Here is a 26,954-nt window from a genome sequence, read left to right on the forward strand (position 1 = left end):
ACTTCTAAATTGAAGTTACAGAGTGATTACCCAAACTCTGCAGTTATATTCTGAAAGTGGCAGAATTAGCGTTTGTAATCCACGGGTCAACAGATCTCTTTGATTGCTTTTCATTGCTCGGCCAAGAAAAAGAATTAGGTTCTTTCTGAAAATTAATATATATAGCATAATTCTGATAAGATTTTAATAATAGGTACATTTTACTGAGAGCTCCTTATGTCCTCAGCACAGTATGAAGCACTTTATATGCTTCTTGTTATGTGACGCCTCATTATCAGAGGAGAGAGGAAAGAGAGTCTGAGAGCTATCAAAGTACCCACACAGATGTCCCTAAACCTGCCCCAAGTGTCTGGGTTGACATAATTTCCTATTGACTTATAAACTGACTTTCCTATTGACAATAAATTCCTATTGACTTCCTGTTTGGAGACTGTGTATGTTGAAATGGCGTGATTATCTCAGAGAGAAGTAAGGTGCACAGAGATTTGCAGTAATTGTGAAAGTCTCCCTGTGAAGGTGCTAAGTTCAGATCTCTTTGGCTCCACTGGCTGTCACATGTTGTGCTGGATGTGGTGTCTGTCCAGGAGCTCATGTGATCGTCACAAAAATCCCGCCACGACCCCTATTTCACAGGTGGAGGAATTGATGCTTGGAGAGAAATAGAAATATTTCCAAACAAATAGTCCAGGCTGTTTCACTGCACTGTTGGGCCACTTGGAATTTTCTGTGTGTTTGTTGACTCGAGAAGAATACACACTGGCATTTATGAGCAAATACGGGTTGTTCCAGACCTGCTGCCCAGCCCAGCAGAGCCTGGTTGGGACAGTATGTGGGTCACTCATGAAGCCATGCCTAAGGAGTCCCAATGGGCACACATCTGGAAGACTTCCTTTTCAGACAGTCTGTCCTGGAGCCCAGTCTGCAGGTGGGGCAGAAAAGGCTACAAAAAATAACTATCTTCTCTGTTTTGTGAACTTGCTTTAGCAGACAGTATCCTGGGTCAACTACAGGGAGAACACTTAAAACTTCAGAGCCAGACTTACAGAAACAATCAAAATATGCTAGAGGATAATGTTTTGGGAATTTGTAGCTGGCGGTTTTCTTTTCAGATGTACATCGTGTCACCTGGAGCCCTTCCTCTGTTTAGGGAAAACAGTCAGAAATAGCTCCCCCGAAAGTGGCTGGTGTCTGGGCCCACAACAAGCTCATTTTGTCGAATTAATTGTGAGCTAGTGAGCTTGAAAGTCAGAATAAAATGAAAAAGAAAATGATTTGTTTCCTAAGTTTTCAAGTCTCTCATTTATAGAGTGGCAGGCAAGTCTGGCAAACTGTGAACACAGTTTCACTAGAGGTTCTAGATGCAGAAAAGTGGGGTTATGGAGTTGGCCAAGTTTGCATGCACGTCAGAGAAGGGCTAGCACTCGGGGCTGGGACATGATGTGAGGTGTTGGGGAGACAGTAAGAGAATGTATTTTCTGATTCCCTGTCTCTGAGGGTCTTATCCAAGAGAGGATAAAAACTTCCACAGAAACCCAAAGCACATGGAGGGAGAACTTGAGAACATCCAGCTGATGTCAAGCTTCTGGAACACAGCCCTCGAGGAACACGACCAACAGTGGACCAACATCAGCACAGACCAGCCCAAACCAGACCTGACTGTCCCCATGGGCTGCACATGTAGGAGACCCAGAGGCTTCTTAGCGTCTCTGAGGGGGTCAGGGTGCTGAGGGGACCACAGGAGGCAGCAACCAGGCTTTGGATGAGAAGTGACAGGTGGGAGCTTTGCATCCCAAGGCGTGCAGTGAGTCGGTAGGGGTGGGTTTGGGGCTGGTTACTGCACAGGACAATTCAGAGGGAGAGTCTGAATCCAGAGAGCGGGGCCAAAGGCTGGAAGAGGGCAGCAGGGAGACTGTGAGAACTAACGCTCCTCCCGGGTGCAGCGATGGCAGCAGGAGGCAGGGAGACAGAAGGAGGAGGAAGGGGACAAAGGAGACAGAACTAACCTGAAAGGGGCTGTTCTAAACCAGAGGAAACTGTCTTCAGTTGGTAAGCTTAGTGCCTCCTCCAGCATCAGAAGGAGGAAGAGATGACACGTGTGAGTTCAGCAATGACGACGCTCCCGTCCCCTGCCACGCACCAGAGGTGTAGCCTGGGTTTGCTCTAACCACTGCGCCCTGCTCAAGGTGCCTGCGTGAGGGGGGAGCGGGCACCAGTGGGGACCACAATCCATCCCGAGCCCACCGCCCTCTTTACCATGAGCAGGGCTGTGTCAGCCTGGGAAAAAGTGCCTTCTTCTAATTTTCTGCCTAGGTTGTGCCATGTTTTAATTAGTAAAAAGGAGACTTCTGTGCTATGGGAGGCCCTGTTCAGGAAGTAGTAACTTCATAGAGTTGTGTAAACAAGGTACAGGGTTTTAAAAAAACCTCTGGGGCTCCTGGGTGGCTCAGCTGGTTAAGCATCTGACTTCAGTTCAGGTCATGATCTCACGGTTTGTGAGTTCGAGCCCCAGGTTGGGGTTTGTGCTGACAGCTCAGAGCCTGGAGGCTGCTTTGGATTCTGTCTCCCTCTCTCTCTGACCCTCCTCTGCTCATGCTCTGCCTCTCAAAAATGAACATGAATTTTTTTTAATAAAAATAATTTAAAAACAACCTTAATCCATGAAGCTTCCTGAGCAAAAAACAAAAACAAAAACAAAAGACATACTAGTCTACAAAAAGAATTCTCAAAGAACCAATGAAAATACTATTATTTGAATCTAGGAGCCAAATTTTACATTTCAGAACCTTGAGAGAAAAAGATAGTCATAGGAAAGGTAGTAAAACAACCACAAAATCCTGCATTTGGGTAGAACCTGGGGACCCAGCTTTGGGGTGAGAGGAGGATGAGGTGAGCTGAAACATCTCCAGAACTGTCTTCTGTGGAGCAGAGATGCCAGCCCCCACCCCAGGGATGGAGTGAGCTTATGAGATTAGAAATCCAAATGCTTACCCTATGGTCCAGCAATTGCACTACTAGGCATTTACCCAAGGGATACAGCAGGTGTGATGTTTCGAAGGGCACATGCACCCCCATGTTTCTAGCAGCAGTATCAACAATAGCCAAAGTATGGAAAGAGCCCCAATGTCGATCGATGGATGAATGGATAAAGAAAATGTGGTATAGATATACAATGGAGTATTACTCGGCAATCAAAAAGAATGAAATCTTGCTGTTTGCAACTACGTGGATGGAACTGAAGGGTATTATGCTAAGTGAGTCAGTCAGAGAAAGACAAATATCATATGACTTCACTCATATGAGGACTTTAAGAGACAGAACAGATGAACATAAGGGAAGGGAAACAAAAATAATATAAAAATGGGGGGGGGGAACAGAAGAGACTCTTACAGGTGGAGAACAAACAGAGGGTTGCTGGAGGAGATGTGGGAGGGGGGATGGACTAAATGGGTAAGAGGCACTAAGGAATCTACTCCTGAAATCATTGTGCACTATATGCCAACTAATTTGGATGTAAATTAAAAAAAGTAAAACTAAAAAAAAAAATTAAAAAAATAAAAAATAAAAATAAATAAAAAAGACAAACCTCCCAGAACAGAATATTGTTATCCCACGACAGGACTTGGTCAAGATGGAGGGGTCAGAAGTGGAGTCATTACTTTCACACTGCAGCAGCCAATGTTTTATTGGTTTTTGCATGTAATAATGCGATGGCTTTGATAACAATTTAAAACATTACGCTGCATATGACACTTAAAATGGTTTCATATTTATATTTTCTTATCTGATACTATTACTACTCTGTGACTCCCTGAAAAAAAAAAACACCACTAAAAAGCTACTATTAACCATAATGACGATAGTAGTCACCATGGAACAGGGATTCTACAGACCAGGCTGAGACAGGGAAATTCCCAGTTCTGTAAGGAAAGTTGTATTGAAACACAACCTTGACCCTATGCTTACAAATGGTCTATAGCTACTTTTACACCACAGTGGCAGAGCTGAGTCCTTGCAACAGAGAACCGCAAAACCTAAAATGTTTACCATTTGGTCCTCTACAGAACCCATTTTTCAGCCACTGCCCTAGAATAAGATACTGTGGAGTGACATTTATTTTTATTTTGTGTTTCTCTATTCCCAGTGTTTCCTCAATGACCCTTTGTTACATTTCCACCTTCCCCATATTAACTGTCTTATTCTAGATAAATTCCTTAACATATCTTTGATTCATTTTCCTCCTTTGAAAGTGGAAAATATAACTATATTTACCGGAAGGAACTGTTGAGAGTGACTTAAATAATACATATAATCTTCTCACAAGTGATTGGAGCATGCCTCATGCTCAATATAGGGAGGCATTATACTGCTTATATGGGTTATTTTGGAATAATATAAAACAAAAACCATAACCTGCTCTCTTCTTTTTTTAAATTTTAAATAATAGAAATACATGAAAATAAAAAAAACTGTCCCTTTCAGACATTTCTAATACAGCACCTGCCACTGACATTCCTGGAATACAACCATACCTATTCATTTCCTGTCTATGACTGCTTTGAACTACAGTGGCAGATGTGATGAGTCACAACAGAGACGTTAGGGCCAAAACCCTAAATGAAATATTGTTATTATCTGACCCTTTACAGAAAACATTTGGCAGCCCTTCCGGTGCAAGAAAGAATAAGAGAATGAATTTGCAACTATAACTAAAATTCAAGATGTAAAAACAGAAAATATTGATAAATTTCACTACATGAAAATGAGATAAAGTTCTATGGCAAAAAGTAGGACAAGCTGAATCAAAGGACAAATGACAGACTATGAGAAGTACTTACAACCCGTAGAGCACATAATGACCAACTCTCCCCCGAATAAAAATACATTTAAAAATGGAGCTAAAATTGGGGCGCCTGGGTGGCTCAGTCGGTTAACCTGACTTCAGCTCAGGCCATGATCTCGAGCTCCACATCGGGCTCTGTGCTGACAGCTCAGAGCCTGGAGCCTGCTTTGGATTCTGTATTTCCCTCTCTCTCTCTCTCTCTCTGCCCCTCCCCTGAACACACTCTATCTCTCTCCATCTCTGAAAAATGAATAACGTTAAATAAAAAAAAAATATTTTTAAATGGGGCTAAAACATTTAAAATATCCTGCAGGAAAATGGCAAAGGACACGGAAAGACAATTCAAAGAATGAAATACACAAATAGCTCTTAAACTTCTACAAAGTTACTCAACCTCACTTACAGTAAGACAAAGATGGGTTAAAGTCACACTGAGATACCATTTCTCACTGGTGAGACTGGTGAGACTGGCAAGAATAAAAGTTTGATGATGCTGTCTGTTGGTGAAGCTGTGGGAGATAACAGGCACTCATACGTTTCTGTAAGGATGCAAAATACAGCCATTTCATGGGGGAATTTGGGAATACCTAACAAAAGTTCACATGCATTTACCTTTCAGCCTAGCAAAACACTTTTAGAAATTTACTCTGAAGCACAACTTCAACACTATGAAAATATACACGCACAAAGGTATTCATTGGGTAACTGCCAAATGTTGGAAATTATGTAACTATCCAGACTCAGGAGGTTGGTTGAATAAATGATGGCAAATGCACACAATGAAGGACGTTACAGTTGTAAAATAGATGTCAGATGCAAGGTCAATTGTAATTTATACCAGTACCAATTCACAGTTGGAAATTTTAAAATAGTACCATTTACAATAGCGACAACAACATTATCAACAAACGTATATAATCCATACAGAAAAAAAATTATCCCAAAATACGAAAGACTAGTACGCTGAACACTATAAAAGTTTAATGAGAAAAGTTGAAGGGCTAAATAAATGAAGAGATATACCATGTTCATAGATTTGAAGACTGACTATATTTAAGATGTCAACCGTTCCCCAGAGAAGTAGAGTCACTGTAATTCCGATGAAAATCCTAGGAGGACTTTTCATGATCACTCAACTGGTTGCAAAATAAATATGGGAAGGGAAATGACACACCTTTGCCAAACCAGTTTTAAAAAGAGATCTAACACTTACTATTAAGACCCAATGATCAAGACAGTGGGGTTTGGGTAAAAGCATAAATGGATAGATAAGAGGAACAGAATCCAGAAATAGGACAACACATAAATGGTTACCTAATTTCTAACAGGGTGCCAAGGAAATCCAATGGACAAAGAATACACTTTTCAACAGATGGTATCGGTACAATTGTTTATCTGTTTAAAGACATAAACAAAACAAACTCAATCAATACAAAACACCATATACACAAACTAATTAAAAATTTATTGTAGGCATAAAGGTACAACCTGAAAAATAAAACTTCTTGATGGAAATACAGGAGAAAATCTTTGTGATCTTGGCTTAGGCAAAGATCTTTCGTATAGGACACCGAAAGCAAGATCATAAAGAAACATTGGATAAATTGCACGTCCTCAAAATTAGTATTTCTGCTCTTTGCAATAGTAAAAAATACATGAAAAATGGAAAATTTCAGGGAAATGGAAAGGAAAGCCACAGGTTAGAAGAAAATATTTCCAGGGGCGCCTGGGTGGCTTAGTTTGTTAAGCGTCCGACTTCAGCTCAGGTCACAATCTCGCGGTCCGTGAGTTCGAGCCCCGCGTCGGGCTCTGGGCTGATGGCTCAGAGCCTGGAGCCTGTTTCTGATTCTGTGTCTCCCTCTCTCTCTGCCCCTCCCCCGTTCATGCTCTGTCTCTCTCTGTCTCAAAAATAAACAAACGTTTAAAAAAAAAGAAAATATTTCCAAAAGACACATCAGAGAATAGACTGGTGTTCAGAATAAAGAAAGAAATATCACCACTCAATAATAAGAAAAGAAACCCAATTAAAAAATGGGAAAGAGAAACAGTGGGAATTTGGGCAGAAGTCATCTGAAATTTACTTCTCTTGTTTTTGATCGAATTTTAATGTAAAGAAAATACCAAAAAAAATGGGAGAGAGGGCCCGCATGTTCTCAGAGACGTAGAGGCTGGAAATGGCACAGCTCCCATTTTATAAGAACATCCAGAAACGAAGGACCAACTGAAATTCAATTACTTTGAACTCACTGGAGAACTGAGGTGGCAGGGTGAGTGACTTACTCAAACACTGGCGACAGACCGGCACTTGCAGGGAGAAACAGGACGTGAGCATTTGCTCATCTTGGACTGATGTTGTCAAGCGGTGGGTCACAAGATTCAAGTGGAATTTGTTAATAAAATAATAAGAGCTGAGTATAGACTAGTGGAAGAGTGTGAACCATTGGGAGCATATGTAGGGCATTTTCCAGCACTTAAAGTTTCTCTTCCTCCAGGAAGCCCAGAAAACTCTTGCAGGGAAGATCAGGGACAATGCAGAGAAAGCCTCCCCCTTCGTTGCTAGTCCATAAACATTTCCCATGTACCCACTTAAAATTGAGACTCCGTAGCAGTATCAGGGAATGTGTCCTTTCCTGACCTTTCACCCTCGTGCTAGCAAACCTTGAAGAAAAGTAACTGCGGAATAGAGCTGAGAGAGCTTGGAGAGACAGATCTTCTCTGGGGACCAGAATAAAGACTCAATGACAAGTGAAGAGAGAAATACAAAACACACTAGAGAATTGTAAGTGTCTGAACTCTGACAACAAAGAATTTCAACATCAAATGCAGTCTCACTCCTGACGAGTTAACACAAACCCCTATACTAAAGGCCAAGCAGCAAAGTTGGGCTCGTTTTCAAACACAGTATATATTTACCTCAGTATCTACTGTACCACGCAACACGGCCAGCCTGCAACCAAACGTTCGGAGGCATACAGCAAGTCAAGAAGAAACATAGTCTGAAGACACAGAGCCGTCACCAGAACTACACTGAAGCATAACACAGATATTGGAAGTGCCAGGAATTTAAAACTACTATGATTGGGGCGCCTGGGTGGCTCAGGCCGACTTCGGCTCAGGTCATGATCTCACAGTCTATGAGTTCAAGCCCCGCGTCGGGCTCTGTGCCGACAGCTCAGAGCCCAGAGCCTGTTTCGGATTCTGTGTGTGTGTCTCTCTCTCTGCCCCTCCCCCTCTCATGCTCTATCTCTCTCTCCGTCAAAAATAATAAACATTAAAAAAAATAAGGGGCGCCTGGGTGGCGCAGTCGGTTAAGCGTCCGACTTCAGCCAGGTCACGATCTCGCGGTCCGTGAGTTCGAGCCCCGCGTCGGGCTCTGGGCTGATGGCTCGGAGCCTGGAGCCTGTTTCCGATTCTGTGTCTCCCTCTCTCTCTGCCCCTCCCCCATTCATGCTCTGTCTCTCTCTGTCCCAAAAATAAATTAAAAACGTTGAAAAAAAATTTTAAAAAAATTAAAGCAACTATGATTAATATGATAAAGCCTCTAGTCTAGTGGAAAAATTGGACAACATGCAAAATCATACAGGAAAATTCAGCACAAATTATGGAAAGCCCAAATGCAAATTATGGGAAAGAACCAAAGGAAATGCAAAACTAAAAAACACAGTAAGAGAAATGAAGAATGCCCTAAGAAAGGCTCAGCAGTGCCTTTAAGAAATATAAGGAAAGAATTAGTTAACATAAAGATAGGACACTAGAAATACCCAACCTCAATGGGAGGAGAGAGAGAGAGAGAGAGAGAGAGAGAGAGAGAGAAGCTATTGTGCCTGCTGGATTTTGCTATTTGCTGTTGCTCAACTGAGAAAGGAGTGGAGGGTTGGTAATAGAGAAGGTTTTCTTACAGGTCCTTCTGAGTCTGTGTGACATTGTGAGATCCCAGCAGGCAAATAGCAGGTGGCTTCATCAGACTGGAGGATATTATTGCTTATCAGGTAAAAGACTCCATTGTCTTTCTTTAGCAGATCCTACTTGCTCTAACCACAGGGTCATAAGCTGTTGGAACAGAAAGGGCGCTTTGGACATACAGAGCCCAATGCACACACAACCAATGGGCTGTGGGGGCCCAGAGATGGCAAATGTCTTGTCACAAGCTAGTTAACCACAGAGATAGGACTACACCTGCATTTTTAAACATAGCACAATTGCTTACAAGAGTTTTCTTCTTTCAACATGACAGCCAACTGGGTTTGTTTTCAAATTATAGTTTTAGTAAGGAATCTATTTTTCCATGGGAGATAGAATTCTACAAATTTCTTTTTCTTCCAGGAAAATACTGTCATCACAGAAATTATTTTCTCATTGTGCATTGCCTGGTAAAGACTCATGTTGCTAAATGGTAAAGGTGGCTACTAAAAAATGGAGACCATCGTTCACATTTCTCAAGTATGTGTCTGTTGGCATGTTTGTGTTTTCAGTTACTGAAGAGTTTCCTCTTTCGGAAATACAATCCAAAATTGCTGACTCAGCAGACCTGGTGTTTGTGAGAACAGAAGGGCTTTTCCTTTGATGTGGTCTCTGAGCAGTTTCACACACTTGAACACCTGAAATCAAAACGTTTTACTTCTCTGAACACTTTTCCTGGTAATTTAAAAAAGGCCTTGGTAGACCACTGGTCCCGTCTCTTCTTTTTTTCTTTCTTTTCTTCATCTCTTTTTTTCTCTCTTTCTCTCTTTCTCTCTCTCCTTTCCTTCCCTCCTCTGTCCCTTTCTTTCTTCCTTCCTTGCTCTCTCTCTCCCTCCATCCCTCCCTTCCTTCCTCCTTTGTTTCTTTTTTATTTGCTCTTATTATGCCCATTTTGTGTAGCACTTTTCCATCACTATTGCCTCCATGGAAAGAAAACAGACATTTGGGTCAATTAATCTGAGGACAACTTAAGACATATGAAATGCCACGAAGCCTATATTCAAGGACTTCCAGAGGCGTCCAGAAGATCAAATTACCAGGACAAGGTTTCTACCTACTGCTCATGCCATGAGACTCAGGCTGACTTAAAAAAAATTTTTTTAATGTTTATTTATTTTTGAGAGAGAGAGAGAGACAGATCACAAGCAGGGGAGGGGCAGAGAGAGAGGGAGACACAGAATCTGAAGTAGGCTCTAGGCTCTGAGCTGTCAGCACAGAGCCTGATGCGGGACTCGAACACACGAACCATAAGATCGTGACCTGAGTTGAAGTTGGATACCCAACCGACTGAGCCACCCAGGCGCCCCAAGGCTGACATTTTTTAAAAATAGTTATTTATTTTTGAGAGAGAGAGAGAGCATGTGAGCAGGGGAGGAGCAGAGAGAGAGGAAGACACAGAATCGGAAGCAGGCTCCAGGCTCCGAGCTGTCAGCCCAGAGCCCGATGCGGGGCTCGAACTCACCAACTGTGAGATCATGACCTGAACCCAAGTTGGACGCTCAACCGACTGAGACACCCGGTTGCCCCTGACATTTTTTTTAATATAAGCTCTACCCAGTGTGATAACATCTAACCAGGCTGGATCAAGATATCTACAGAAGGAATTAGGCTCAGAGTAACTCCTCTTGGTAAGTAACTTTGTCCTGTTTTGATCCTGTGAATGAAAAACTGATAAGCTTTTTAGAAACAAAACAAAACAAAACAAAACAAAACAAAACAAAACAAAACAAAACAAAACAAAAACAATGTAGGATCACCTCAGCAGATGGACAGCAATTTTGCAGCTACTGGTCACTCTATATCGAAATAAAGCTACTTTGTAAATGGTTTTGCTCTTTCCTGCTTGCCAGCAGATTGAATTCTACTGTTACAAAATAAACACACAAAAGTATAGACTCAGGCTTGAAATTAAGCTATTTGTATGACCATATCTGTAAACTATTTGTGTAAGTTCCAGATGTTTTTCTTGTATACAGTCTTTTCAGTGAGAAACACTTTGATTATCTCTAGTATTAATAATAAAGAGTGCTCCTTTCTTAATGAAGAGTGCTCCTTTCTCTAATAACTGCAGAACCTATATGATTGCTTTAGATCTCCTCTTCAACGGCAGCGCAAAACATGTAACCCTTATGGTAAATGACTAAAGAACATCATTAATCAACATATTCTTGTTATTCTAGGTTCTTAGAGATAGGCTGAGACTAGTCAAAATTTGTGCTGTTGCAACTCTGGGGATAATGGTTAGAGATGGTCCAGATGAATGGAATTTGTGAGCTCAGTAAACCATTTCAGGTCCAGAGTCCATGAAAAGAGTCTGCCTGCATGGTTTTATATTTTCGTGTGTTCACTTATTGTCTCAGCAAACATTTACTGAAGACAGTGTCTAGACTGGACGCTAGAGATAAAAGGGGCACAAGACGCAGTCCCAACGCTCCAAAAGCTTGCAGTCTAGTGGACAAATATTCTCGATTGTGACTTCTTGGGCCCCTGTTTTTCAGCATGTGGCCACCAGAGACACAGAATGTCTTAGGTTCATGAGCCTTTTGCTTTCTTACTTTCTGTAATACTTATTGCTTATAAAATCCATACATTTTGTTTAGTGGAACATTTGATAAGGGGGCCCCAAACCATCTGAGTAAAGAGAATGATGATATTAGCTACTATTTACTGAGAGCCATGTACCATGCTGACTAGTTTCAGTGCCTTATCTCAGTCCTCAACAGCCCTACCCAGGAAACCCTCTTATTTTAATATCACTGTTGGGGAAACTGAGGCTTTGGGAAGTTCAGTTAATTGCCTAAATTCACATGGCTAGTTACTATGGCAAAATTTGGAGCCAACAGAGACCTGTCTCACGGAGCATGGTCTAGGCCATTATATGGTATTATAAACATTAAGCTGTATTTTTAATTCTGCATATTTACTCTCGGTAACCTGACATTTTAAATCGACTCTTTAGTTGAATGCTTAACTAATTATAGTTGATTGTGTGTATTACTCCTCATGTGAAAACAATTCTTCTGCTTCTAATCAGGGCACTAAAATCGCCTTTCTTCCCCCTAAATGAGTAAGTCATGTAGAATATGCATTTATTACATTCTCAGTGTGAGTCTTAGGGTATTGCTATAAAATGACAAGTCCTTTTCCACACCATCGCATTCAGTCTTCTTTCCGCATTGGCATCAAGTGTGCCGGAAACACTGACTCGGGCAGGACAGCTGGAGCAGGTGACCTACATGCAGGACTCGGCCGCATGACCCACAGCTGCCTTTCCGTTCAGGCCGGGACAGCGGCAGAAAGACCAGACCAGACAGGATCCTCTGATGAACAGCTCAGGACTTTACATCAGTTTCCTGGAAACTCTTAGGGTAATTTCAAGTTCAAAGGAGCAGTCTTCCAGGAATAAATACGTTTAAGAGGTCACCTTTAAGATTTCAGACTCTGGAATAACTCATCTGGCTACTATCAGTGGGAATGGGATTCTGGAAAGAACTTACTTTATAAACAAACCAGACACCCATGCTTCAATACATAGACATAAAGAAAAAAACTATAACTTTTTGAACATTTATCTATTAAATACCAAGAAATAGTATTTCTATTTTTGTTCCTTTTTGAAAATTATGGAAGAAGTATCTGTAAATTACACACTAGGAAAAGAATTGATTTGATACATGAAAACCTTTAAAGAAAAGAGATTTAGAAGATTCAGGAAAATGTTGAGAAAAGGTAAAATCACACTCTTCAATGCATGTGAGCAAGATGGAAAGATAAAACCGAGCTGCCCAGGCAGAGAGGGATCAGTTCATCCATTCTTGATTGAGTTCATCTCTAATGTGATGTTGCTTGAGGTTCATCTTCGTTTAATGTTAGCAGGGCCCATATTTATATATTCATATAAATATTGAATACATATGGGCACCATTTGAAAAGAGGCGCAAAGGGAGATTTCTGTAAAAGTGTTTCAGACAGTGTGATTGGGACGGCTGGTGGGGCCACAAAGTGTTCGGTCCTGGCACACTGCTCAGGGTCACAGGTAAATATTCTTTCATTCTTCCGTATAACGTAGGGAGAGGAGGCAGGTGATGCAAGGGCGGAGGCCAGGGGCTGGTGCTGGCTCAGAATTCTAGGATTCGGTCCCAGTTTGGACACAAATGGCAGCGGGATCCTTGGAGAGGTAGGTGACTGTTTCCCAGTCCTTGGGGGGTGGTTGCCGCCTGAGTTCGCGTGGACGACATTGACGAGGAGCTAACTTGCTAGAGCAACTGGGGGTCCCTGAGGGGTGGGGATGTTAGGTCCTTGTGGGATTTCTGTACTGAAAGGTTTGTAAAGAAATTTGTGTATCTTATTTACTTGATTCCAAAAACAACCAGTGAAAAAGAATGAACAAAAATTGCTGAACTTGTCATTTTGTCAGAAGCTGATTCATACCAGGGATGGACACATTGAACTGTGCAAACATATCCATTAATGTCATGAGCTGGGTTTGTTTGTTTGTTTGCTTGTTTGTTTGTTTTTCTACATTCAGGCTAGTAAATGTGTTCATTCTTCATTATCCTTAGAGATGAAATTTTGCCTGGATGAGGGAGAACACCTCCCAGGGATGTTTCTAGATTGCCAGATCTAGTCAACTACAGGTTTTCAAAGAATTTTCACAATGCTGGTAAAACATTGGAATTGTGAAATGTAATGATATTTTTTGGTTTCCTTAGTGGTTGTGGTCATAGGCACAAAGAATTAATAAATTGAAACACAGCATTCTGGTCCTCTTTCTTCCACCCGACTGCAATATAAATTATAGCAATCTAATTAAATATGGTGACACAGATACAATTCATGACGTCCTTTAAAAAGTTTTTTTAGGAGAGTGTAGTGCAGAGAAAAATATGGACTGTGATCCTGGATCTATCACTTTCTGTTAGAAATAGCTACCACATAGGTTCGGACATGGTCAGTGATTTAAAAAAGAAAGGCAATCCTATAGAATTCAAATGATCACCTACTGAAGTACTTTATGAATCATGAGTACAGGAAATGTATTAAGTATTATCTGGTCTACAGGTCATTTTGGAACAATTGGTCAGTATTGGCGGAATACCTTCAGTTTCTAAGACCCATTGTTACATGATTCTAAAAATGAGTAGAACGTAGTAGGCATCACCTGAGACATTGTTAGCCTGAACATCAGGGGATCTCGCATTTTTTGGCGGAAACCTCTGGATGTAAAAAAGGAGAGGTTTTACAACTTGAATACATAAAATTATAATAATACCCATAAAATTAAATCTTCACTTGTAATTAATATCTTCATTGGATTATGCCTACAGATTAAAAATTACATCATTATAAATATCATTTGAGAACTACTGCTTATCTCTGCCCTCACATTTCATTAAAATTTTTTTTCAAACCCTTCATACACATCTAACATGTATACTTCAGAGCATATTTCTGAGTTATCATAGGGTCTGAGTGTCTGTTTTGGGATTCCCAGATGATGATGTCCCTAGATATTTTATTGGAAGAGACAATTCACCCACTTACAAAATAAAAGCATTCTTTTCATTTATACTGTCTTTCTATGTATGTGAGACAGAAGCACGAAGTATAGAGTCTTTAGTCCCAAGTCGGATTTACTAAATCCACATTAAACTGCTTATTGTCTTTTACCAGTGCGACTTCTAAAACTAGTCTCATCAAGTTTATTTCAGGTTGGTATCCTGTCCAAGTAGTATTGTTGGATCAAAGTTGAATGGATTAGAAGAGTCTCTTTTAATAAGTGGCCCAGGACTGAAACATAAGACAACCCCTCTTTCGTGAGGGATGATGTTGGGAACGCAAGCCTCACCTTCTTCTCTGGCGTTTCAGAGTGGTTGAATTCCACACGTTTTGCATTTGTATCACAGAGAGGGATTTGGAAACCTCTTCTTTTGTTTTTCATGTGATCTCTGAGTTAGACCTTCCTGAGCTCTGAAGCCCTGGGGCCGAACACACCAATGGTTTCTCATTTATTTATACTGTCTCTTTCCATCATCTATTTGAGAAGGCCTCAAATAAAAGACACAACTACTGTTAGGCCATGAAATAAAAATAAAAGATCAAAAGCACTAAGGAAAGCAGAAGAAGAAGAAAAAAAAAGGCCTGTGATGATCTAGAAAGAAGCACAGGAATAATTTTATGTTCACAAGTAGGAGAAAAATGTGGTGGAGTACATACTTTGTGTTAGGTGATGAAATGAAGTACACCAGAGTTTCAAAGATGTTATGCCTTATCTATCATAAAATTAGAAAAAAACACTCAAAGCATGAGTCCTTTTGGGAGAATATGAAGTGAAGAGTGGGAATCGCCTTCCACATCCGATTTATATAGTGGATAAGGTGGTTTTTACACAAATGCATTTCATGCTACAACTGCATCATTACTATGGGCACCATGACATTGAATGTCATTCACAGATGGTGATAATCAGCCGACGGGGTCAGGGATCATGCAGTCTGGTGATCTAATGTGACAATAGGAGACTTGGAGGACCAGGCAACTGCCTTTGACCTAGTCATTTGGCCTGAAATCCCACTGTAGGAGATTCAAGGCAAACTTAGGCATGATCCGAAAGAAAGGCAGTTGGAGGTAGAAATTCCTGGTGAAAGCTTAGAATGCACGTGGATTATGCTGTTGGTGGGAAAAGAGACATTTGCTTTGGACCACGCAGGTGAAGCAGTTCCGTGAACTGACCGCATGTTACTAGGCTTTAGCCAATGTTCCCTTTGATTTTCTTAACACTGGAAAGGCAGTGGATAAGACAAGTGATTGCCTATTAACTGGTGTGTCAAAGGCACATTCCAGTGATGATGGCTGAGTGAATCGAGACATAGTAGAGCAAAGTGGGGTGCAAACGAAGGAATGAGTCTCCATGCTTGATTTACATAGATCCAATCATTACCTAGAGTACCATATTCCCATTAGTAAGAAAGATGTGGTCCCATGCGATTAAAATGTCATGTTGGAGCACACAATCATCTAAACAAATTGCTAATAACCATGGTAATGATAATAATATACTTTCTCATTTCCATAGCATGTTTGGTGGTGGAAATCTTAGGAGGGATTTTAATATCAATCCTTACAGTAAAGGTCAGCGTAGACAACATTGTGCAAATTCTGTAATAAGATCAGACCTTGTGTCCATGTGGACTTATATGAAGTGTTCATGTACATCGTGTGTAACTGTCACGAAAGGGTTTGGTCCAAGAATGAAGTTGATCACGACAGATGTGCTTTGTGAGTTGACACATTTCCTTTCCTGACGGTGAAAGGGTGTAGTCAGAGAGCCCGGGATTTGCCCCAGGCTGACCTGGAGCCCTATCTCTACCACGTACTGCTTATGTGAATTTGGCGATTATTCTCTGCCCTCAGTTTCCTCATCCATCAGGTGGGATAACAGGAGGCATTCAGCAGGAGTCATATGAGAATTAAATGAGAGACTGTGAATAAATTACTTGGCATGTTGTCTAACATATAAAGGGTGCTGGATATGCAGTGGGTATGGCCTAAGAAGTTGTCCCATTTCAAACCTAAAGGGACAATAGTATCCAGTATGGAGGGTCTGTAGCCAATCATAATGATAGAGCAGAAATTTGCCCGAGGATTCAGCTGTGCTTCTAACTGCTCCAGTGGAAAGTGACCTTCCTGTGCACTGATAGACAAATAACTTGAATTTAGGGGTATTTGTTTCATTTAATGAACTTTTCCCTCACTTGGCCACAAAATGAAATTAAAATGTGGGTTTTGTTTTTGTATTTTTGTAGTTTTTCTGTGTATTTAAACCTCAACCCTTTATCTTAATTTCTATTATCTCTAACTTTACCAAGTTTGGGATTCGTGCTTGTATATGGTAGAAAAACAATGGTTGAAAATATGGTTAGAATGTACATAGAAATATAGTTACAGATATGGTTAGTCCTTTTAAATATACTTAGAAATGTCATAAATTTGAAATTCATATTTACATATGAAATAGCTTTATTTACTTAATAAAAGAAAAATTAGAAGAATAAGCTGAGAAATTTGGAGTCAATATTAATGCAGGTTTGAAATACCCACTTAATTGAAAGTGTGGTTGCATTTGGTTAACTTATATTGAATTCATACTGCTTCGTCCTAATAATATGTCTACAACTCAGGCAATTTACCTTAAAACATTTTTTGATTATGAATATATAGAAATGTAATGGACAACTTATTTGTTTTGTGAACTGGTTTCTATTTTATGCATCAGTAAAATGATTGTGGCCATAAAAAAACACTGCTAGTAAGTTTAAAAAAGAATGTTGGAAGAAAAAACATGTTAGTATAATTAGCCAAAATATAGGCACTAATCATATATAATCAAGTACACTATTTAATGTTCAGTTAATTATCACATTGAGAAAGTTATAGGAGTTCAAGATTCCTTCTATCCTGAAAAGAATGAAACTTCCAGAATCTAGCTGAAGAAAAGGGACAGGAGGTAAGCATCCTGTCTTCCTGTCCAATAATTTTCCAAGTAGATCATTTGATTTTGAAGTTCTTTACGATGATGAATCAGAAGTAATCTTATAAAAAAAAAAAACAACAACTTCCTAACATGAAAACTAGATTCCTTAAATGTATTGACTAGAGGCAAAAATCATGTAAATGTCATATACTTTGAAAAATTAGTCTTGTTTTCTATAACATGCTTTCACAATGAAAAACAAAGTATATGGTTGGAGAAATATAGACTTTCTTAGTATTACAATCAATAAAATACTATTTGCAGTATATGCAAGACGTACAAGTTTAAGACAACCGCATTATGATCTAATTCTATGTATAGCGTGATTAAAAAACTCATTTTTGCTTACAGATTAGTATAAAAATCAGGAACTTTGAGGCACTGTCAGAAATTCTCAAGAATATTTTTTCCTTTTCTTCTCAAAGGAGAAATCAAATTCTTCTTTTCTTTGGAAATTGTCCACAAAATTATTATTCTAACTCCTAACTAGCCCAAAGAGAAAATGTGTTAACGTTTGTGTTTCAGTTGGAAATCAAATTAGAAGGGTTCTACTCTTTACAATTTCAATCACTAATTAACAATCAATGTATAAGCAAGGAACATTCCAGCCCTCAAGTGACATGCCCTTGACAACTATGATGTTTCATTGCATTTTTTCACATTATGTCTACAAGAAACTCTGGAACCATAACTGTTAACATTTTACCAGTTACATGTAATGTTATTTAGCAGGTGAAATCAAAGAAAACTGTGTGTGTGAAAGCAACTTAAGCAGGCTTCCAGGGCAGATTCGAATTTGGGGGAAGATTCTTTTTTTTTTTTTTTTAATTTTTTTTTTCAACGTTTATTTATTTTTGGCACAGAGAGAGACAGAGCATGAACGGGGGAGGGGCAGAGAGAGAGGGAGACACAGAATCGGAAACAGGCTCCAGGCTCTGAGCCATCAGCCCAGAGCCCGACGCGGGGCTCGAACTCCCGGACCGCGAGATCGTGACCTGGCTGAAGTCGGACGCTTAACCGACTGCGCCACCCAGGCGCCCCATTTGGGGGAAGATTCTAAGTGTCAAAGTATGGTGTCTTTTTAGTCATGCATCAACTACAACGAAATTCCCGTTAAAATGTGACTTTAGTGAACATTTCTTAAAGCAAACCGAATTCTGAGTAGTGCAATACTTGATAAAGTTAATACGAGCATTTCTGGAAACAATCAATAAATTTTTAATAGCCGTTTTATAAATTTAGCCACATCACTTCTAAATTCAAGGCATTGTAGATAATTTGGAGATGCAGCTTAAAACATCACTCTACTCAAAATCCTGGTGTGATTCAGATGTGAGAGCAAGATGGTCTATAAAATCAGGAATCAAGCAGAAGAAATCCGGTATCAGAAGTGGACATGGGATCCTTATTTGAAGCTAAAAGGCCAATGTGACAGATCGTCAAGTATGGGCGGAAATAGATTCCCTTTCAACAAGTGACTGTGTATTGTTTCAAAAAATTCCACATTAATCCAGGTGCTGCCCTTAATAGCCGTGACTTTGGACAATTTACATAACCCCTTTTCCCATGGAAAGTAACAAAATAAGCAACTCAGAACCCACTGTGGATGAAAGGTCACAGTAAGCACTAACCCTATGCAACTTTTCCTTCCTTTTACTGTGTGTCAGGTGGTTCCAAACCACAGAATGTTTCATTTCTCTAATGTTTTCATTGCAATTGCATTTCTCCCACAGATAAAAATCCTGATGAAGACATTTTCCCCAAGCCCACGATTTTTCTTCCTTCAGCTGATGAAGTAAAACTCCATAATACTGGAACATATCTTTGTCTTCTTGAGGACTTTTACCCTGACGTTATCAAGATAGATTGGAAAGAAAAGAATGGCAAAACAATTCTGAAATCCCAGCAGGGTGACACCATGAAGACTAAGGACACATACATGAAATACACGTGGCTGACCGTGCCTAAAAAGTCAATGGATAAAGAACACAAATGTACCGTCAAACACGAGAATAATAAAGGAGGGGTTAATCGAGAGATACTGTTTCCTTCAATAAACAAAGGTATGTGCATATACACATGATGATAACCTTTCAGAACCCTTTGTTTCAAAGGGAATACCACACCTTGTCTATCAAAAATTAATGGAAAACAAGCAAATAGAAATCTTTCTTTAACGTAGTTACTTTTAACGGTCACATAAATGTCCTGTTACTTCCCCATAGAATTAAAGTAGAAACATACAAAGAAAGAGCACAAGAACAATTCACTTAGCCTTTATCACCTCAGTTTCATCATCCAAAATATGAAGGTCACAACGATGTTTTTTAGCGTCACTGTATGGATTGAATGAAACAATACGGAGGAAGCACCTAGCAGCCTCACACACAATAAATGCTCAAAAAGAGAGTCCACTTTCTATGATCTTACTTGATAAGGAAATAAGAACAATCGCATGTCTTTCGGGAATGTTCTACTCAATAGTCAAACTCCCTCTCACCTCAATCTGGTCTACTCAAAGTATCACCTTTAAACAGTTACAGGTGACAAAATGCTGCTCCTTTGATGGTGCTGGATTGCAGCTCAAGTAAAAATGGTGATTTGGCTGCTGAGTTTTTAGTATGGTCTTGGGTGTTCCAGATTTGAATTTTATGTAAGACTGTAAGGTGAAATTTGGTAACTAGAGAGGGGTGAGGTTACGTGTACAAACATTCTCCCATTGTCCACAATGGATGTATTTCTACCCCTGGGAAATGCTGCCCAGCAAACACTTCCTGCTGTCCGAGCGTGCGCCAGTCCTGGGAGGGAGGCGGGACTGACCACTGTCCCCAGGAGGACCACTACAGTAGGGCGAATACACTTTGCCTAATCACCCAGGGTCCCTGGTGATTCAGACATGTTGTCCTGAAAGAGCCTCACTGGTGCCGAGGCTGGTCATATGTGACAATGGGGGCAGAGCTGAATGTGCCCTGGCCTGGCTGTGAGCCAGGAACTCTCTAGACTCAGAAGTCAAGTCCTGAACATTAATATAAAATGCCCCCAGAGGGCCCATAAGAAGGAACCAGTTTGTACTTGCTCTGTGGTTAACAAGCACTTTTTAAGCAGCAGGGAGCAAACACATAGCAAGACATGTGAAGAGCTTTGCTATATATTTCTGAGGTAAGTCTTTGTCCTTTGTCCTCCGGGAGTGTTAAAAAAGAAAAAGCAAAAAACAAAAACCCACAAACCCCAAATGGCAACACTCAGCTTAAAGCCCCAAGTCACTCCACCAAGACTTAATACCTAACCCAAGTACAATTTCAATGCCCCAGAAGAGTAACCTTTAACCAGTCGACTAGGGAATTTTCCTGGTCAGCACTAAGAAGTTTCCTAATGGACCCCTTCCCTTCTCTGTCAGGGTGACCTTGCCTAAATCAGTGGATTCCTTGCTAAAAATTTCCTTTTTTCTCCTCCTTCTCTATTGTAAAAAAGATTTCTTTCCTGTCCTCCTTTGGAGCTCCTGTCTACATGCTAGATGGGATGCTCTCTGATTCATACACTGATTGATGAATACAGCCATTGGATCTTTAACATTTACTTGGTTGAGTTTTTGTTCTTTAACAGGTTTGGCGGAGGCCAGAAGATCCGAAGTGGACCCCCAGAGGCATTCAGAGACAAGGCGAAACACAGGGGTGGTCACTGTGAGCGCTTTGAGTTCACTGTCCTCCTCACCGGTTTCAAGGGCTGAGGGTGAGTTCCTCTTGGTTCGAAGCTCTGCTCTCCTTGCATTCGGGCTGCTGATCTGATGGGCCTTTCTTCCCAGGACAGGTCAGCTTGGGCTGCAAGGGTTATGCCCAGAGCCCGGTTGAGCCAGCATGTTTATCTGGAACCCTGTGGAACTGGCCTATTTGGCCAGAGCCCAGCTGAGCTGCCAGAAAGGTGTGCCTGAAGCCAAGCCCCCAACCTCTCAGACCGCACTTCCCCGCTAGAAAAGTCAGCAAGGTTCCAAGAGAATTGTTGGTGGTGCACACGGAGTCTTCTTGGGTCCTGAACGCAGTAGCCTCTCTTATTGCCCATTCACTAATGTGCACATGATTGCACAAAAATTGCTGGGCACAGGTCCCACATTTAAAGACCGTTAGAGCACTCGCTACCTCAAGAACACTCCTCTGATGGTACAAGTTGGTGAGGGCAGGGGTCGTCGGGTCAGCACTGGGTCACCCATCAACCTCTGGAAAACCTCTGTGCAAGGACGTATACTGTAAAACACACACAATCCCCAATTCAGGTCATATGCCTTTTAGGTGTCAGTTTGGCTCCAAATCTTAGCTCATGGGATCCTCAAGTCCTGAAGGGTCAAGCCCACCACCTTCCAGTACACCTGCTTATTTTTCATCTAAGAACTATGGTCCCAGATGTCAAAGATATAATTTCCAATTAGATAAGACCACTTAGAAAGGGCACTTAAGAGCAAGGGTTTTACAGTTAAAGACAGTAGGACCCCTCAGTTTAATTAACAAGCAGAAGCTTCCAAAAGATTTTAAAATGTCAAGGTCATTTTTTTGGATGATTCACTGCAAAAGTCTCATGAATGGGAAAAGATATTTGCAAATGACATATCGGACAAAGGGCTAGTATCCCTAGTGTCTATTCATGTTTTCTGCCCATTTCTTCACTGGGTTATTTGTTTTTTGGGTGTGGAGTTTGGTGAGCTCTTTATAGATTTTGGATACTACCCCATATAAGGGTACTGGCTTTCATTAGTCTTGTTGTCATGTCCACAAACACCTCCACTCTAGAAAATCACGTGCGGGACTTGCGGTTACCGGGGTGTGCGTGATTTGGAAAGGTAAGGCTTCTTCCGTTTTTACATGGGAAATTGACCTAAACCAGCCTCCTTCCAACGTGTAAGATTCTGCTGTGGATTCTTGGGTTGGACGATATCATTTTGGTGGCCACACTTCATGTGAGCGGTGTGTGCTCAGGTCTTTACAGCAGCCACTGTTTCTGGTTGGTTTTCCTTTCGACAAGTATTTACAGAACACCTGCTTTGCCGCAGGCACTGTGTTAGGAGCTGTGAGCCCAGAAGGAAAACAAGATAATCTTAGATATTATCCTCCAGTTGTGAGAAAAAAAGAAAAAAAAATCATGAACTTCAATGTATCCATGTGCAGAAATACCATATATGAATTGATCTGCTCAGTCACAAAGAATCAGAGCACCTTTTCTGGAATTGTGGGGCTCCTATTTGTAATGGCTGTCTCCAGTCTATTGACAGATTCTATCTGCCTGTCTGTCTGTCTGTCTCTCTCACTATCCATCCATCAAACTATCCACGACACAGACATGTGTCAAAGAATGGATATGAACAACGGAATAATACTTGCTTTCATTTCTTTTAGAGCTTGTCACTATTAACTACACAAAAGCTTCTCTGAAGGATGAAAATGGTAAGTTCTTCTATGTTTGTCTTTTTGTTATGCTACAGCATTTACCTTCTGATCAACTTAACTTTTGAACTTCCCTGGCTTCAAGGAGAAATATCACAATGGTTGGATCTTGCAAAATAGACTTAGTGACAGCTGAAGTCTCCATCATTTCCCAGGAGTCTCCTTCACACAGTAAATTCTGGCTTGGGAATGAGAGGACTATTAAGTAGGGGTGCAGTGAGGGGCTCTGAAGTCTTTCAACAATGGATTTCATTTGTTTCTGTGATCTTTGTTTCTACGAACTGAGGAAAACATGGCATCAAATAGCTTTTAGAGTTTTTTTTTTAATCTTTGTATTTGTTGGTAGTTAATAATATGAACTGACACTGAGAGGTTCTTGTACAGAAGGCGTTGTGTGTACTTTGAACGGGTTTTGTTTAATTCTGTTAATACTCACTACAAAGTATTTGTTCTCACGTTACAAATGAGGACAGTGGACTAAAATTAGCTAAGTCCCTTGTGCCCTGCGACACAGCAAGATCCGGGGCTTCAACCCAGATCATCTGAATCAAGAGTTCATACACTTACTCAATTTTTATTCTTCCTCTAAATCCCAAAGCCGAGGCCCTGAAACAGGCTGCACAGGGGAGGGGGGGTGATGGCAGGACTTCGTGTGCCAGAATCCAGACCTAAACCCCAGTCTTTAATTATTACTTGCAGAAATATGGGCAGATTATTTGCATTTTCTGAGCCAACCACAAATGACACAAATAACACCCAGCTCAGTTATGGAAAACATAAGGCCCCGCATGTGGAATGTCTAGCTTAGGGTATCTCATTTAGCTGCTACATAATAAGTACTTGTGAGTACATTCTAAGTATAAGTAGTAGTTCCTGGCTCTTTCTCCACACATATGCACAAAGGAAATGATGAGGACCATTGGCTCTAGTCCTGCTGATTTGTCCTCATGTCCAATATCAAGGGGCTCCTGGACTCTGGCTACTTGTCATCATCTTCCTTATCATCATCCAACTTTACATTTATCCATAATCATTGGGTGTCTTGGGTATTCATTGCATGTAGAGATCCAGAATGACAGAGTAGCTGAGAATGTGTCCTGAAACATCAGGTTGCTGGGATTGAAATCTGGCCTCTCGTACTTACTAGTTGCATGAAATCAGGCAAATTGCTTCTGTCTCTGTCCTCAGTTTATGTGAGAATGGGAATGAAAATAATAACCTCATCTGTTATTAAAAATTAAATACAATTAGGGCTTCACATGCACAGTTCTCAAGTAACATTTAAGTTGTGGTTAATGGATATTGCCTATTATTCTTACCTGGGGACATGGGGGAATGAAGAAATGCTAGAAGCTATTTATCACCAATGCTTGTTTTTCCCCATTGGACTCATTCATTCTAAACACAACCTATTTTTTAATACTTTGGAATGTTCTAAGTGAATTTTAAAGGTTTTTTTAAAATTTTGTTTTTGTTTTTGTTTTTGTTTTTGTTTTTTTACTAACTTGGTCTGCGAACCGTATTCTGAGTAGTCTTGGGGGTGGTGTTAGTGGTGATGGTGGTGTAGATGTTTACTCTCCAGTTGTACCGGTGAGAGAGTCACTTCAACCCAGGACATCAGAAATGCGTGTTGTGACCCAGCTCCCAAACTAAGTCCTCGCCTTTCCAAAGAACAGGTGAAACTAACTGATGGCTTCTTTTAGACCCCCGGCAGGTGCAGCTTGCAAACACCTCTGCCTACTACACGTACGTCGTCCTCGTTGTCAAGAGCATGGTCTACACCGTCATCATCGCCATCTGTCTGCTTGGGAGACCAGCACCCTGTGACAATGGGAAGAGTTTCTAACCCATGGTGGCACCAAGGGTCCACTTTACTCCTTGACTATTGTCACTAAAAGAGTCTGTTGAGGATCTGGAGGGGCTTTCTCTCTGCATTTGGGTTATTTCAGTTCACATGTTTCTTTTTCTATGTGTCATCATTGCAGAACAGGTTTACAAACCGCTAGGCAGACAGGAAATGTCACTCTGCATGGAGAACAATTTCTACCATGACTCAGGGGCGGGGCCAGGGGAACCCACGGGGGCGTCAGCACCGCTCTCTCCTTCATGTCCACCAGCCCGTCAGCCACTCAGCACCCTTGCCTCTGAGTACAGCCGGCGTGCAGCTTCCATAGAGGCCCCTGGGGCTCTGTATCCAGATAACTGCCTGGAGGCCTTTTATTTTACATTTCTGGAAGTCTTCCTCCTTGCTACCTGAACTTTGTGCTATTTTTCATAACAGGCCTAATAAAAGCAATCACAAGTCTACTTTCGCCTCTGTGGACATTTATTTGGTGAGACCTGAGTACAAGGCCATGGACAGCATGACAACTGAGCCTTCACATTCAGCATTGATGTACTCGTGGTCAATTCCACATCTCTAATTCTTTCCCTAAGATAGTCCTTGTGATGTCTTCTTTGGGGGCACTGGCCCCAGGGGAACCACAATCAGTGAAGGTGCCCAAGTCATTTCTCCTTGAAAGGTGAGCAGTTTCAGACTTATTTAGTTTAAGACTCTCCCCCGGTGACAGTTTAATAAGTCGCAAGCCTGCAGGGCATGCTCAGGGCACCGGTGTCAGACCTGGACCAGTGTCTCATGTGCACCGTGTTCCCTGATGTCACAAGAACCCCATGAGAGCTGCAGTAACACGGGAAAAGGAGAGTGCTGGAGGGTTTAAATGCTTGGACTCTGAATCCCAGGAGCCTGGGTTTAAATCTCGGGTCTATAGCTATTAGAACTTTCTGTGCCTTAATTTTCTCATTTGTAAAATGCGCTTACAGTGACACGTCTCCAGGAGTCGTGTGGATGAGCTGAGATATTAGTACATGCAAGTCCCTGACAGTATCAGCATCTACTGTTGGCAACTCCACTTTAGAAATAATAGAGAACATGCACTCATGTTTACACACACACACACACACACACACACACGTGTATATATTTCTACAAACATGAATACAAAACAAAATGTTCAGTGTGTGGTAAGTGGGCAAAAAACTAAATGTATATTTTCTATTTTCGGTAATGAATGCACTTACAGTAAAAGCTTGCATATATTAGAACAAAAACAATGCCTCATTTAAAATTGGAAAGGATTTTTTTTTTTTGTTTATTTGCAATCAGCTTCAGTTTCTGTGACACAAGTGGCTTTGGAGACCAAATACAGGTTCCCAAGGGGAAACAACACAGGACCCACCAGATACAAGGAAGAGGAAATTTAATTTCCATCTACTTGATTCTCAGGAATTTGACCAGACCTCTTTAGGGCAAATACCTGGGCCTCTACTTAGAGATCTGGAACTGTTTCTGTGTATGGAAAGCACAGAGGCAAAGGGGAGACTAGCAAATGACCCAGAGCCGTGTGGGCTGATTTCAGGGCCCGGCACTCCTAGCCAGTGTCCCCTGTGGCTTCCAATCCTCAGCCCCTCCCTTCCCCAACCCGACCTGGGCAGCCCTGCGGGCTCTGTTCTGCACCGGCAGGTGCAGAGAGGGGGAGGACGGTGGTGCAGGGGACAGTGTGGGGGGCAGGAGAGCGCTGGTGCGGAGGTGGGGTTTTCTTTTCTCGGGCTTTTCTTGTCTATGTGCTCTGTCAAATGTGGTTGATTCGTGGAAAATGTTTGAAGTCAAACCGGCCCCCACTGGTTGGGGCTGTGCAAGGGGTAGTGGGTTTTGTCAGATAAAATAAGGGCAGTTAGACCACAGCCAAGTTCGCTCACTTGCAGAAGGCCACGGCTAATGGAACGAAAATATCCCTCTGCACACGTATGCGTTTGCTGTCAAACATACTCTTACTCTGTGGGTGAGGGGTTCCCCTATTTTATAAATAGTTCATTCCAAGTAGCGGCTTCATGAGTTGGGAATCGTATGACCAGGACTGTTGAGACACTGAAACTTCAGTCCGGTCCAATGACAGTATTCTGAAGGACACAGCATGCAGACTTCTTGTAGCCTTAGGTAATCCTGACATCCTCGAAGGATCTGTACTTTTCCATGGCATGTGATTTATTGAGGCTCCTATTTTTCAGTCTCATTTCTTGGTGTAGACAGGTTTCCAGAAGACCAGTGCCCATGAACCTATGAGCACAGGTAGACTGAGGACATCACAACAGAGGTGCTTCTATCCTCACAAGAGCACAGACATAGGGAAGGTCC

General features: G+C 41.3%; 1 gene segment (V, D, J or C); it reads left to right on the plus strand.

Annotated features, from left to right (window-relative positions):
- The first annotated feature begins 1,541 nt into the window (after positions 1–1,541).
- LOC122488214 lies at positions 1,542–25,069 on the plus strand. The segment is given in 8 exon segments: positions 1,542–1,677; positions 9,313–9,377; positions 10,981–11,069; positions 12,769–12,836; positions 19,067–19,396; positions 20,937–21,062; positions 22,715–22,762; positions 24,466–25,069. Coding segments are annotated over 8 exon segments (1,005 nt in total).
- The last annotated feature ends 1,885 nt before the right edge of the window (positions 25,070–26,954 follow it).

Source organism: Prionailurus bengalensis, chromosome A2 (genome assembly GCF_016509475.1).
Source record: "Prionailurus bengalensis isolate Pbe53 chromosome A2, Fcat_Pben_1.1_paternal_pri, whole genome shotgun sequence".
NCBI classification, from domain to species: Eukaryota; Metazoa; Chordata; class Mammalia; order Carnivora; family Felidae; genus Prionailurus; species Prionailurus bengalensis.